This window comes from Nothobranchius furzeri, chromosome 1 (assembly GCF_043380555.1).
Source record: "Nothobranchius furzeri strain GRZ-AD chromosome 1, NfurGRZ-RIMD1, whole genome shotgun sequence".
NCBI lineage: Eukaryota > Metazoa > Chordata > Actinopteri > Cyprinodontiformes > Nothobranchiidae > Nothobranchius > Nothobranchius furzeri.
In genome coordinates this window covers 56779740-56792914 of record NC_091741.1, presented here as the reverse complement: position 1 = coordinate 56792914, position 13175 = coordinate 56779740, and the positions used below count along the sequence as shown (strand labels likewise).

Sequence of the window (13175 nt, the reverse complement as noted above, 5' to 3'; positions counted from 1 at the left end):
TGTTTTATTGCTGCGCTTGGCAACGGTGCGTTCATGGACTTTTATCAGAAGTTGGTAACAAAAGTAAAAATGGAGTCTAGGAAACGAAATGCTAGAGAGAAAAATCCAATATACTGAAAAGCTTAAAACTGTGCATATAAAGCTGTTGTCACCAGCTCATAATAAGCAATTATGTGTCTGCATACCCCTTTAAAAGTAGGTAGTTGCGCCCCTGTGCAGATCACCTCGCACTGCCACCCGAACCAGTCAAGCTTCACTGAGTACTAATGTAAGTGCAGCATATGTGTATTTGACTGTTAAGTATGTTTTGTTTTAACATAATGGGTCTGTGGGTTGAGGCGAGGCGAGGCTGGCCATTGTGGGAACGTGTGGGAATGGTCAGAAATTCAGCGGGAGTGGAATAATTAAAACAGCCCTGAGATGGGCTCTATTGTAACCTGATGTCCCTTGCAGATCAATCTGTTATTTTTAATTCTGTGAAATTAACATTTCACTTCTGTACAAGAATCAAAATCCGGTATCAAACCTCGTAAGCAGAGAAGCTCTGCTGCAGACAAAACTAATAAGAACAAACTATAAATCTTAAGCCAAACATTTTAATCAGAACCAGGTTTGTTCGTCACGTTTAAACAATTGTAGAAATCATCTTGGTGACAGAAGGAATTGCAATGATAGTAATTACTATCATTACAGAATGTTCATTCAAACACAAAAACAATGCCCTCAAATGTTATTTTAAAGAAAATTAAAGCAAATATTAAAAAGGAGAGGTATATTTAAAAGGATAAGAAGTTAGACGAACTTCAAATCTGCAGGTTCTGGGAGGTTGCTCAGTTGCGGGAGGGGAGTCTCTCTCCTAGCGACTTTATCACTAATAATAAGAAACTGTTTTAATGTTCTGGTTCTTCCACACTAGCCTTCCATAAAAGAGTAAATTACTCTGAAAGTTTATATCCAGGGTGGGATAAGTCAGCAGCAATACCGTTGACCCACCTGAAGCTGTGAGTAAATTAGAGAGCAGACTTGTTTTTTTATTAAGTTTGTTAAAAAGTTTAATTGTGTGCTAGCTGTGAGATGTTAAAGCCTGCGGACACAAGGAGGGAAAAAAATCTAATCCAAGAGCTTATGAGCATATCAGCCCCACCTACTGGAATTATAATCACCCAATGAGATAAAAGCCTACGGAAAAAACGATCTTCCTGTGACCATATTAGACTGTGGGTCTCCTCCACATCTTCATCCATCCATCCAACATCAAATGGTCTAAAACATGTTTTACCGTAATAAATGTTCTAAGAGGTGAAGAACACCCAAAGCTACTCACCTGACTGACAGGTGTAGGATCTCCGTGCGGGATCTCCTCATGTTGCCGGCCATTTTGATCAGCTCCTTCTCTAAAGAGTCCGTGTACTGGGCCAGCTGGTCCAGGCTGACGACCCAGTCAGCTCTCCTCGAGTCCAGCTTGGCCTGAACTCTCTGCAGGAGGACAAGGCAAAGGGTCAGTTTCCCCACTCTGGGTCAGAAGTCACAAGCTGGTTCCCTCAAAAAGGTTCCACCTAACTGAAACATATAGAGTCCATCAGAGCAATCATACCAGCAGAAGACAGATTTGTAATGTTATAGCGAAGATCTGCAAACACTTTCAGTCTCATCAGGTGAGTTTTCGGCTGCGTGGCAGCACGTGGCTAATGAATGCAGAGAGGCAACAACGCAGAAGGAGGGGAAAAGAAGAAAAGCGAAAGAGAGAAAGAGTGAGAGGAGAGTTGGTGGTACAACAGTGACTAACCAGCAGCGCCTGGATGGGGCTGTTGGAGTTACATAACTGAGATCTCAGAGGAGAAATAGTGGGTGGGAGAGGAGAGGGATGGCGGAGTGATGAAAAAGTGCAACATGTGAGAGAAGATGGTGGAGACGGCACATCATTTATAATTCACATCAAGTGTTTAAAGAGCTCTTTGCAGAGTTAAAAGGTGAAAAACACAGATGCCTACAAATCAGATCCTTCTCAATCACAACATGCTCAGGTCAGAGCAGAAATCTTAAAGTGGTGCATGAGGGTGAAGACTTCAAACTATTGTTCACCTTAAATATCCATCTGCTCCCTCTGCTGTAAATCTAATGGATCTGCAGGAAAACCACTCAAACATTCACTCATTCTTTTGAAAACTTCCCACTGAAACACTTCCCTGCAGAGTTGTGTCATATGTGCACAGATCTGGAAGAGTTTAGTGATTAACACCAACCACGGCACACTGGTAAACACTTTTTGTTCTGTGCAGCTCTATGGTGTCTTTCTGAGGTAGCTTTATTTCATGTAATGTTCATGCTACAACACACATCCAAACATAAGTAGTTAATGTTATTCTTTCTAAACATATTTTAGTGGTGGGGACAGTGTGTGTGTGTGTGTGTGTGTGTGTGTGTGTGTGTGTGTGTGTGTGTGTGTGTGTGTGTGTGTGTGTGTGTGTGTCTGACCTGGAGACAGGAATCTGTGTTTGTCTCTGCCTCTGTGCGGTGGTCCAACACGTCTCTGACAGCTGATAAGGCAGAGCTGGTTTCTTCTATTAAATCACTTTTCTGGGAGAGAGAGAATATAAAGCTTACTGTTAAATAAAAATGAAGACAGAAAAGAAAATAATGAAAATACAAACAAGTAAAATATTCATGAAAAACCTTTGTAAGACTAAACTATTCTGCCAGACAGGTGAAAAGACTGTTGTACACCTCAATATTTACTCAGTTTATGATGATTCCTCTAGCAAAGACATTGGACGTTAAAACTTAAAACATGTGGAGCCCAAGTCCTTAACTTATGTTTTTATATTACTAATTTACCGATAATATTTTCAATTCTGTTCTTTTTGGTCTATTGTCACATTTTTGAAACAGGCGGATCAGACCGAGTTCCAGCGTTTGGTGGCAAATCATAAACCCAATTCATGATGGAGTTTCCAAAAGGCATTAAAACAGATTTCTCACCATCCTTGCTCGAGTCCTGGGGCCTCACTACTGTGATGCCGGACTTTTCATCATTGTCAAAAGAATCATAGGTCACTCAGAGACAGCCATTGCTAGAAAATCTCAAACCCACCTCAAATTCTTCTTAATTTAGTTGCTGAGGGACAACTTCAGGAACAATTTATGTGTAAAATAAGGCTAAACTACAAATAAATGAGAAAAAAAACCCCTCTGACTTGCACCAAGAACAGAGTTTATGCCAGAAGCCCGCTGTCTCACAGCCACATTCAGAAAGATACCGCTTTGCTGGATATATTGTGATCTAGTGTATAACTCCTCAGTTTAACTGGTGCTGGCAGTACCATGTTACACAACATCAATGCAATATTCAGTATGTGTTAAAAACTCTTGCAATACCAGATGTACATTAGTGTGTCTGGGTCCCGTATGCTGCACAACTCTGGAAACAAGCTTCATTTTTATTTGTAGTTTTTAGTGGTTGAAGGTTACAATAATATAGCTTACTGCCTTTGTGTGTTTACCTGTAATGTTATTTATCTTCTTTCTTTTCTTTAAGCAAATTAATTTCCCCACTGTGAGATAAATAAAGTCTATTCAATTCTTTTCAATTCAAAAATATTAAATTAATCCCAGAAGGAAATTCAGTTGTTTCAGTACACATAATTCTGAGATCAGACATACATACATAGACACATGACAAGAATTGGTGACTGTGGTCATTCGCAACACAAGTCGCGCTACCGTTATAGATCAAGAGGGTTTATATGAGGATAGAGTCAGGGGGAGGGAAAAAAGGCACTTAAGAGTTATCCCCAACAGAGAGGGCAGCTTTGCTATGCAAAAAAAAAAAACACCTCAGACAGATATGCACACAGACTTCAGACATTAAAAACATAAGTCCCTACTAGGTGGGGAGGTAGGGTTGGGACTCTCCTCACTTCAGAGTGTGCAGCTGCAAGAGCAGCGCTCATCACCTCCGTTTGGACAGGGGAGAGAGATAATGGGTTAGAGGGCACATTGACTCCTAGATACGGTTCCACGGCCTTCACCGGTCACAGTCCAGCCCAGGCTGGGATAGGGAGGCACCAGGTTCAAATAACAAGAATTGTTTTGGGTACAGACAGAGATAATTTCCTCTCTGCCTTAGAGTTCTGTTGGTCTTCAACCCCTCCAGGTCCAATAACGGCATTATCAAACTATTCCAATCCGTGCTGATCCGTCAACGCTCTCCTTGATCGAATCAACCTTCTGTGCCAGAGCCTGAATCTCAGCCAAAGTTCCAAGCTTACGACTCATCTAGACATTTATATGAGTTTGTGCGTTTACAGCACGATGCATTCCATCCCTGAGCTCCAGGATTAAGCCAATATTCCTCAAAAGCTCATTAATTTTATGCCAGGAAACCGCTCAGGCAGGAATCACGGCACCAAAACGACAAATATCCAAACATCTTCAGAATTCTCTACAGACAGTTGAGAGAGGCAGAACAAATTCCACTGTTTCCAGGAGTCCATGGTATACCCAGCTGGCTCTGTCCCAGAGGGGCATCCGGGAGCCCCTTGTCCCGTTCTCATTGTTGAAAAGATTTTGTCAATCGCGTTGAAAGACCGACTGACCAGATCCACCTTTAATAATTTCCAGTTTCCAGAAAAAATGCAGAGAAGTGCAGTGCACAGGCAGACAGGACAGAGAGCTTGGGAGGAGCGGGGAGGGAGAGGAGAAAAAAGCATCTGTACCCTCCAAGAGCCGGAAGAATATTTTATATTCAGCTTCTGAAAAGCTAAGTCAGCTTTTATTCAGGATAAAGCACCGCTGCTTCATCTCAACGAGCCACTAGATCAAATGTGGGGCTGTGCTCTATGGCTGACTAATTACCAGGTTGTTTAGGAGACTTTTGAACTCCAGAGACATGTGGTCAGGCAGAGGGCCCTGCAGCATCAACAGCAGCTCTTTGTCTAGCGTCTCGTCCAGTGGTGAGGCCGTGTCTGGTCCCTGGGCGACCTGAGTGAAAGGGATGGTACGAATCCAGTTAGCAGAAGAACATCAACTCTGCTGAGTTTAGGCCGTGCCAAGTTAACTACAACTAAAGAACTGTACCGAATAGTAACAATGTAGTGTTTTGTGCTTTTAGCGGTTAGCTTCTGTTGAGACATTTTCTGCTGATTCTGGATGTTAAAAACAACAACAGCCTTCCCATTGGTGAGTCAATATGAGTAAGTCCAGTTTATAATGTGATGTAGCGTGGTCAGGCTTTTCAAATCCTGGATTTTCACCGTGCAATAGTTTTCTATCAGAAGCTAATGCAGGAGATGGTTGTGGGAGACTATTTACATGTTCAGCCTGGGTCAAAAACTCATAACTGATTTTAATCAGAAATCACTTAACCACACCTTTAATAATTTACTAGCAGGTATTTGATGATTAAAAAAAACATTGACCGAGTTAAACTAAAAAAAATAAAGAACGCTGTATTTTCCCTTAAATATTAGGTTTTAAATAATTTTTGTTTAAACTGATGAAGTTTTATTAATCCGTGGCAGTTTTAAATAAAAATAAAATGATTGTAAATATTTTTCAAGTTTGGACATTTGACAAAGTAGTTTGTAATAAAATAGGTTTTAGCTCAGAAAGTTGATTTATAATATGAAACTATTGTGTGCTGAAGACCAAAATCCTTCACTAAAGAAAAAAATGATAAATTTTGTTTCGTCATCGCTTAGCTCTTCTCCTGATCCATGCAGACCTCACACCATCCTGTTGTAAAGAGCAATGTCTTGTTATGTCACCACTGCACACATTTAGTGGTTCACACATTCATCAATGTGTACTTGGTGTTTCTGATAAGAGAATAATGTCCTCTCATTTTGGCTTTGGCCTTACAAACAAGAGAGCACCAACTTAAACCCATCCTGTCTCTGTATGATACCGAGAATGTAACAATAGGACAAAAGTTCTTGTACAGAAATATAAAAAATAAACGAGACAGAATAAAGGGGTTGCTGACCTCCAGTGGTGACTGTGCCAGAGCCAGTTCAGTGTGCAGACATCCTGTGCTGCTCTGGTTTATTCTGTAAGCCAACGACAACGACAGACCCGTACTGAGAGAGACAGCGGGATGGAAACAGGGAGGGGAAGACAAACAGTCAATAAACACTAAAAAAGACACTTTTTAAAAAGATGTACTGGAGAGTATTTTCTGGAAAGACTTGGAATTGAGTTTAAGGTAAAAAATGATTTATAACTGTTTACTTTAGGCCATAATGGGACTTTATCTACGGACTAGTTTCTGTTCACTCACCCATCCAGCTCAGGGAGAATCATCTGCATCTGGTTCTCCAGTTTGTTCTTGTCCTTCCTCAGCAGCTGGAATCAAGTACAGATAACAGAACCATGACTCATTCCAATTTGTGAGATATTTATAGCCAACGTTCCCCCTACAACAACCTGGGCTAAAGGATGCACGTAACACACAGCAGGTGATTTGTTTCCCACAACCCCGGTCAACCGACTCCTGCTGCCGAGCTCTAACCATTCACATTTAGAGACAAATAACTAACCCAAACCCGAAATGTAAAACAAAATAAAAAGGCCTTTAATAATCTAACTGGCTTCTGCAAAAGAAAACATGTGAAACTTGTAAATATTTAGTAGCTCAAGAGTTAAAGCAGAAATACCGATGCAGCTCAACCCACTGACCTCTGTGATGGCCGAGTATTCCTCTACTGCTGCCTTCAGTTCATCTATCTGCCTGATCTTCTGCAGGAGGAAAGCAACACCACTTTGAGTTTGGTAGAGCTGGATTTATTAGGTACTTTGTAATTAGTTATTACTGTAAGAATAAATGGCTGCAAGACCATTAGAAAAATGGACCGTCTCCAGATAAAGGAAAGATCAAACAGATGCAGCACTGACCTCTAATATAACAGATTCCTTTTCATTAACAACAGCATCAAAAGAGTCAACCTGCACCTGATGGAAGGAAAAGAGCAAACAGTGGATACTTCATCGTTATTTTGCACAGCTGAAACTCAAACAATTAGGCAAGTCTTCTTAAATAACAGAATCAAGAATAAAAATCGAGAGAGCACGAGTGATTAAAGAAAAAGAGCCAAATGATGTGGCAGAAACAAAAATACGTGATGGGTAAATGAAAGGTACCTGAAGGCTGGTGTTAATGTCACGCAGCTCCTTTATTTTCTTCTGCAGCTCATCTGTTTCCATAGTGATCCTGAAGTTCTTTAAAAAAAAACACCAGTGGGAAGTTCAAGAAAATTGTCAAATTTTTACAATAAAGGAAATTAAATTTTCCCTCTATACATAAGCTGTGTTTGTGCCAATTATGCCAAAGAAGGTCATTTAGCTGGACAGAGAAGACTTGAGGTACCTCCTCCTGAAGAGAAGCAATCTTGGCAATGAGACTCTGGTTTTCTTTCTCCTGAGAAGAACAGACAAAAACAGTGAACGACAGAATGAGTGGACATAATAACATTGCAGCAAATACTACAAATAATGAAGTGTTAATAAAAGTATGACCATGACCACTCTTCCTCTGCCATCGGTTGCTCTTTTTTCTTGGTTAAGAATGCAACGTTCATATTTTATTTCCGCAAATAAGTGAATGAGATCCAACATTTTATTGATAGTCTTGGAACCCCCCAAGGCGCTTTACAACACAGTCATTCACCTATTCACACGCTGGTGGGGATGAGCTACGATGTAGCCACAGCTGTCCTGGGGCGCACTGACAAACAGACGAGGCTGCTGAGCGCTGGCGCCACTGGTCCCTCCGACCACCACCAGCGGGCAAGGTGGTTAAGTGCCTTGCCCAAGGACACAACAACAGCGACAGACTGAGTGGGGCTTGAACCTGCAACCTTCTGATTACGGGGCGAGCACTTAACTCCTGTGCCACCATCGCCTAATCAAATCAAATCAAAGATACTTTATTAATCCCAGAGGGAAATTAGAGTTTCAGTACACACAATTCAGAGATCAGACATACATGGGCAAGACACATGACAAGAATTGGTGACTGTGGTCATTCGCAACCCTGAGTCGCGCTACCTTAATAGAGATCAGAGGGTTACATGAGGATTGGTTCAGGTGGAGGGAAAAAAGGCACTTCAAAGTTACCCTCCCACCAGGAGGGCAGCTTTGCTCGGCAAAGAAACACCTCAAACAGATATGCAACAGACTTCAGACAACACAACATGAGACTCCGATAGGAAGGCGGGGGGGGGGGCTGGTATCCTGTTTCCCCAGCGAGAGCAGCCATCTACGGCGCTCAACCACTGTAGCCACAGGTGGGAGGGAGATCTCGGGAGAAGTGCAGAGCACACTGACTCCTGCAGGTTGATGAATGATGACCTTGCCAGGCTGAAGTCCACCAATCCGAAGGCGGGGGGTGGGGGGGTGTTGGTTGGGTTTTTACAGCACCTGTCTGCATTCCTTCGTGGGGGTTTGTTGCCAGCCTCTCAAGGCTGTTATGGCGTCAGATTTGGACAACAAGACTTTGTTTTGGTCAGGCTGAGATCATTTTCCTCTCTGCCTTCAGTCTTTAAACTGATCATTCCAGTCCTTCAGTGAAGTCAATTTGGGTTTTTAAACTTGTCCATACCGTCCGGCGACTCTCTCCGAGATGACATCCATTTTGCTCACTAATACCGGTATCGCAGCTAGAACATTGTCCAGCTTACGATTCACCTCGAGTAACGTCCCAGTCTGTGAGGTCTCCACACGGACGGTGCTTTCCATGGGTGCGGGTCGCCCTCCAATCGCTCCCGTCTTCCCAAATTTCCAGAAAACCAGATATCCTCCCACTCCAATCAGGAGAAATTCTGTGATCATCAAGCTGAATATCCACACGTCTTCGAAATCCTCAATGGACAGCTGGGAGAGGCATATGATCTTCCATTCCCTCCAGAAATCCAGCATATACCCCACCGGGTGTGTTCCCGTGGGCATGTGGGAGCCCCCTGCTCTGTTCTCATTGTTGAAAAAATCTGATCAATCGTGTTGAATGACCATTTTATCAAATCCATGGTTAAAAATAGGGTTTTTCAGAAGAAATGCAGAGAAGCACTCTGTGGGCAGACAGGACAAAGAGCCTTGGGAAAAAGAGATAAGGGAGCAAAAAGAGAAGCTTCTGTACTCCGCGAGTGCCAGGAAGAGAAACAACAACAGCAACAGACTGAGCGGGGCTTGAACCTGCAACCTTCTGATTACAGGGCGAGCACTTAACTCCTGTGCCACCATCACCTAATGCTGGCAATGTTGCCCACCCTGTACCCAGAGGGTTGCAGGTTCGAGTCCCGCTCAGTTTGTTGTAGTTGTTGGGTCCTTGGGCAAGACGTTTCAGCCTCCTTGCCTGCCTGTGGTGGTCAGCAGCCTCATCTCCCGTCAATGCACCTCAGAGCAGCTGTGGCTACATTGTAGCTCATCGCCACCAGCATGCGAATGTGTGAGCGTGAATGTCTGTGTTGTAAAGTATCTTGGGGGGTTGTAAAACTCTAAAAGGTGCCATATAAATACAGACCATTTACCATTTTGTTAGCTTCTACTAGTCAAGACATGATCTGCTCTCACCTGGCCGCAAAGAACCTCATGATTTTTATTTTGAGAGGCGCTTTATAAAAGATCGTTTCTTTCTTCTTCAAAATCAACACAGCCTTCCTGTGAGCTCACAAGCCGAGGTGAACGAGTCCATTAATGTTAGTTTTCCTTGTGATGTAGAAGAGACTGGCTTTTTGTAACCCGACCATTTTCCTGTTCATTTTCTTTCTGCAGCTAACGCAGACAACAGCAGTGGGAAAAAAACGTTCATGTTCAGCGTGCTCGTGCAACTCAGAGCAGCGCTTCCCCTAAATAGGCTCAGGTGTAGTGCAGGACCACAGCTCTGTAATTCATTTAGACAACATTTAGACCACATCAAGTCTGATATTAGCCTAAATATGTTTTTTCAGCCTAAAATGTGCCAACTGGGGGTTCACACATCTTGGCACGGAGAATCCTGAATAGCAGATGAAAGATTTTACTCATTTCTGTTTGATTTACAGTCAGAGGGATGTACAACATTCCTTTAACACCTTAAACAGAAAACTTTTATTTTTCCACATCTGAATACTGCTTCACTGTCAGCTAAAGGTCTATGAGCTGAGCTTGACTGAACCAACTCCAAGCACTAATTTATTGTTTTAAAAAGGAGTAGGACCATAATTTTGCATCCTCACTAAAGTATTTTAGTTTCTCCACTTGCTCCCTTACTCAGGAGCCTACGATCTGTTTACTTTTACGTTGATAGACCAGATAGGTTTGTGTAACAGATGAAAATTACAGCACAAATCTCCTTCAGGTGTCTGACTAACCATATGTTGTCTTTGTGCAGAGGCGCGAGCTCTGCCTTCTTCTGTGCAGGTCAAAGTTGCCTTCATCTCTTCCACCTCCTCCTTTAGCATCTTCTCCTTCTGTGCCAGCAGCTGGTTACTGAACCAGAAAACAATCAACAAACCTGTTTGCTGCCATGAAATGTTGCTGCTGTGCATCTGTGGCTAGCTAACAGCATCTTACACCCTGGCCCGAGTGCGTAGCTGCTCATTCTCCTCTGCTAGCTTCTGGTTGCCCTCTTCCATGCTCTCCACCACCTGCTTCAGCTTTTTCACCTCCTCCCGAAGCTTTTGGTTGCTCATCTGAAGGTCAGTGACACAGTAAACCAGCTCTGATGTTTCACTGGGGAGCAAGTATAAACAAACTCGAATTAAAAGCATTTAGCTACATTTAAGAATGAGATTATGTCTTTATATGTGCATGTTACTAACATTTCTGGTCTGGATGCCTCCCCTCCAAAAGCCTCCAAACTCCCTGAGGTCATGTTTAGCAGCATGGACCTGCACTCCTCACCCCTGCCACATGGAACCAAGGGATAAACCATCAATCCTGCTCAATGGTCAACTTTCCTCACGGCATCACACCCATTAGGACAGTGGGAGGGTTAAGGAACTTTTCAAGCTATTTCAAGGTGAGTTTTTAAAATCCTTCAGCAACTTAAATATCTAATGATTCACACAGAGATGAGTCACTCATACATAATCAACAATTCCTGGTCTGATTGAAGAAAAAGCAACAAAAAATTCAAAATGTTAAATCATCAAATAATGATTCTTTGGGATCTCATACAGGCCTCAGAGAGAGGAGAAAATCTGCCGTTTACCCGTTATTCCGACAGTTGTCGATCCATTCCCGCATTACAGCGTGGTAGGTGTCTAAATCAATAGACACATCCTTCTGATCTGGATCCAGCATGTAGCAAAGTTCCTCCAGTCCTGTGTCTTCTGGGGTGCGACTGGTGGTGTGGCGTAGGTAGTCAACAATATGAGACACATACACTTTACCTGGAGGATGAATGGAGCGACATTTAAATCTGTAGTAGCTGAGGGTCACCAAAAGCTGACATTCATCCATATGCATGCAATGTGTTAGCTTTCAGAGTGTGTGGCATTTTGTTTAAGCACCAGCCAAGACTACTTTATGCATTACATCATGACATAAGACACCATTTCTTCTCTATAAACACATGGTGTTAAAACCTGAACATATTTTCATTTAGCTTCGTCTTCGTCGTCTTCGTCTTCCTCAGCTCATCCGGGTCCGGGTCGCGGGGGCAGCATCCCAACTAGGGAGCTCCAGGCCGTCCTCTCCCCGGCCTTGTCCACCAGCTCCTCCGGCAGGACCCCAAGGCGTTCCCGGACCAGATTGGAGATGTAACCTCTCCAACGTGTCCTGGGTCGACCCGGGGGCCTTCTGCCGGCAGGACATGCCCGAAACACCTCCCCGGGGAGGCGTCCAGGAGGCATCCTGACCAGATGCCCAAACCACCTCAACTGGCTCCTTTCGATCCGGAGGAGCAGCGGTTCTACTCCGAGTCCCTCCCGAATGCCCGAGCTCCTCACCCTATCTCTAAGGCTGAGCCCGGCCACCCTACGGAGGAAACTCATTTCGGCCGCTTGTATCCGCGATCTCGTTCTTTCGGTCATTACCCAAAGCTCATGACCATAGGTGAGGATTGGGACGTAGATCGACCGGTAAATCGAGAGCCTGGCCTTCTGGCTCAGCTCCCTCTTCCCCACGACAGATCGGCTCAGCGTCCGCATCACTGCAGACGCCGAACCAATCCGCCTGTCGATCTCCCGATCCCTCCTACCCTCACTCGTGAACAAGACCCCGAGATACTTAAACTCCTCCACTTGAGGTAGGACCTCTCCCCCGACCCGGAGGTGGCAAGCCACCCTTTTCCAGTCGAGAACCATGGTCTCAGATTTGGAGGTGCTGATCCTCATCCCAGCCGCTTCACATTCGGCCGCGAACCTACCCAGCAAGAGCTGAAGGTCAGAGCTGGATGAAGCTAGGAGGACCACATCATCCGCAAAAAGCAGAGACGAGATTCTCCTGCCACCAAACTCGACACACTCCACACCACGGCTGCGTCTAGAAATTCTGTCCATAAAAGTGATGAACAGAACCGGTGACAAAGGGCAGCCCTGGCGGAGTCCAACCCTCACTGGGAACAGGTCCGACTTACTACCGGCTATGCGGACCAAACTCACGCTCCTCTGGTAAAGGGACTGAATGGCCCTTAACAGAAAGCCACCCACCCCATACTCCTGGAGCGTCCCCCACAGGGTGCCCCTGGGGACACGGTCATAAGCCTTCTCCAAATCCACAAAGCACATGTGGATTGGTTGGGCAAACTCCCATGCCCCCTCCATCACCCTTGCAAGGGTATAGAGCTGGTCCACAGTTCCACGGCCAGGACGAAAACCACATTGCTCCTCCTCTATCTGAGATTCAACTATCGATCGGACCCTTCTTTCCAGTACCTTGGCGTAGACCTTTCCAGGGAGGCTGAGGAGTGTGATCCCCCTATAGTTGGAACACACCCTCAGGTCACCCTTCTTAAAGATGGGGACCACCACCCCGGTCTGCCACTCCCTAGGAACTGCCCCCGATGACCACGCAATGTTGTAGAGACGTGTCAACCATGACAGCCCTACAACATCCATAGCCTTGAGATACCCAGGACGAACCTCATCCGCCCCTGGGGCTCCGCCGCTGTGTAGTTGTTTGACTACCTCAGCAACTTCTGCCCCCGAGATCGGACAGTCCATCCCCAGGCCTCCCAGCTCTGGTTCCTCCTCGGAATG

At 44.5% G+C, this 13175-nt stretch overlaps 1 protein-coding gene across 12 annotated transcripts in view; it reads right to left on the bottom strand.

Annotated features, from left to right (window-relative positions):
- lrmp (lymphoid-restricted membrane protein) overlaps window positions 1–13175 on the bottom strand; it is a 49055-nt gene that overhangs the window by 27613 nt on the left and 8267 nt on the right. For 11 of the 12 annotated variants that reach the window (XM_070554414.1, XM_015956254.3, XM_015956290.3 and 8 more), the window contains exons 4-16: window positions 11186–11366; window positions 10794–10877; window positions 10546–10704; window positions 10344–10461; window positions 7364–7414; window positions 7138–7215; window positions 6892–6948; window positions 6676–6735; window positions 6278–6342; window positions 5984–6077; window positions 4855–4980; window positions 2476–2577; window positions 1325–1476 (exon numbers count right to left, since the gene is read on the bottom strand). In XM_070554414.1, coding sequence (XP_070410515.1) covers window positions 1325–1476; window positions 2476–2577; window positions 4855–4980; window positions 5984–6077; window positions 6278–6342; window positions 6676–6735; window positions 6892–6948; window positions 7138–7215; window positions 7364–7414; window positions 10344–10461; window positions 10546–10704; window positions 10794–10877; window positions 11186–11366 — 1327 coding nt within the window. The remainder of the gene's footprint in view (window positions 1–1324; window positions 1477–2475; window positions 2578–4854; window positions 4981–5983; window positions 6078–6277; window positions 6343–6675; window positions 6736–6891; window positions 6949–7137; window positions 7216–7363; window positions 7415–10343; window positions 10462–10545; window positions 10705–10793; window positions 10878–11185; window positions 11367–13175) is intronic. The other variant, XM_054739576.2, reaches the window with a different exon arrangement.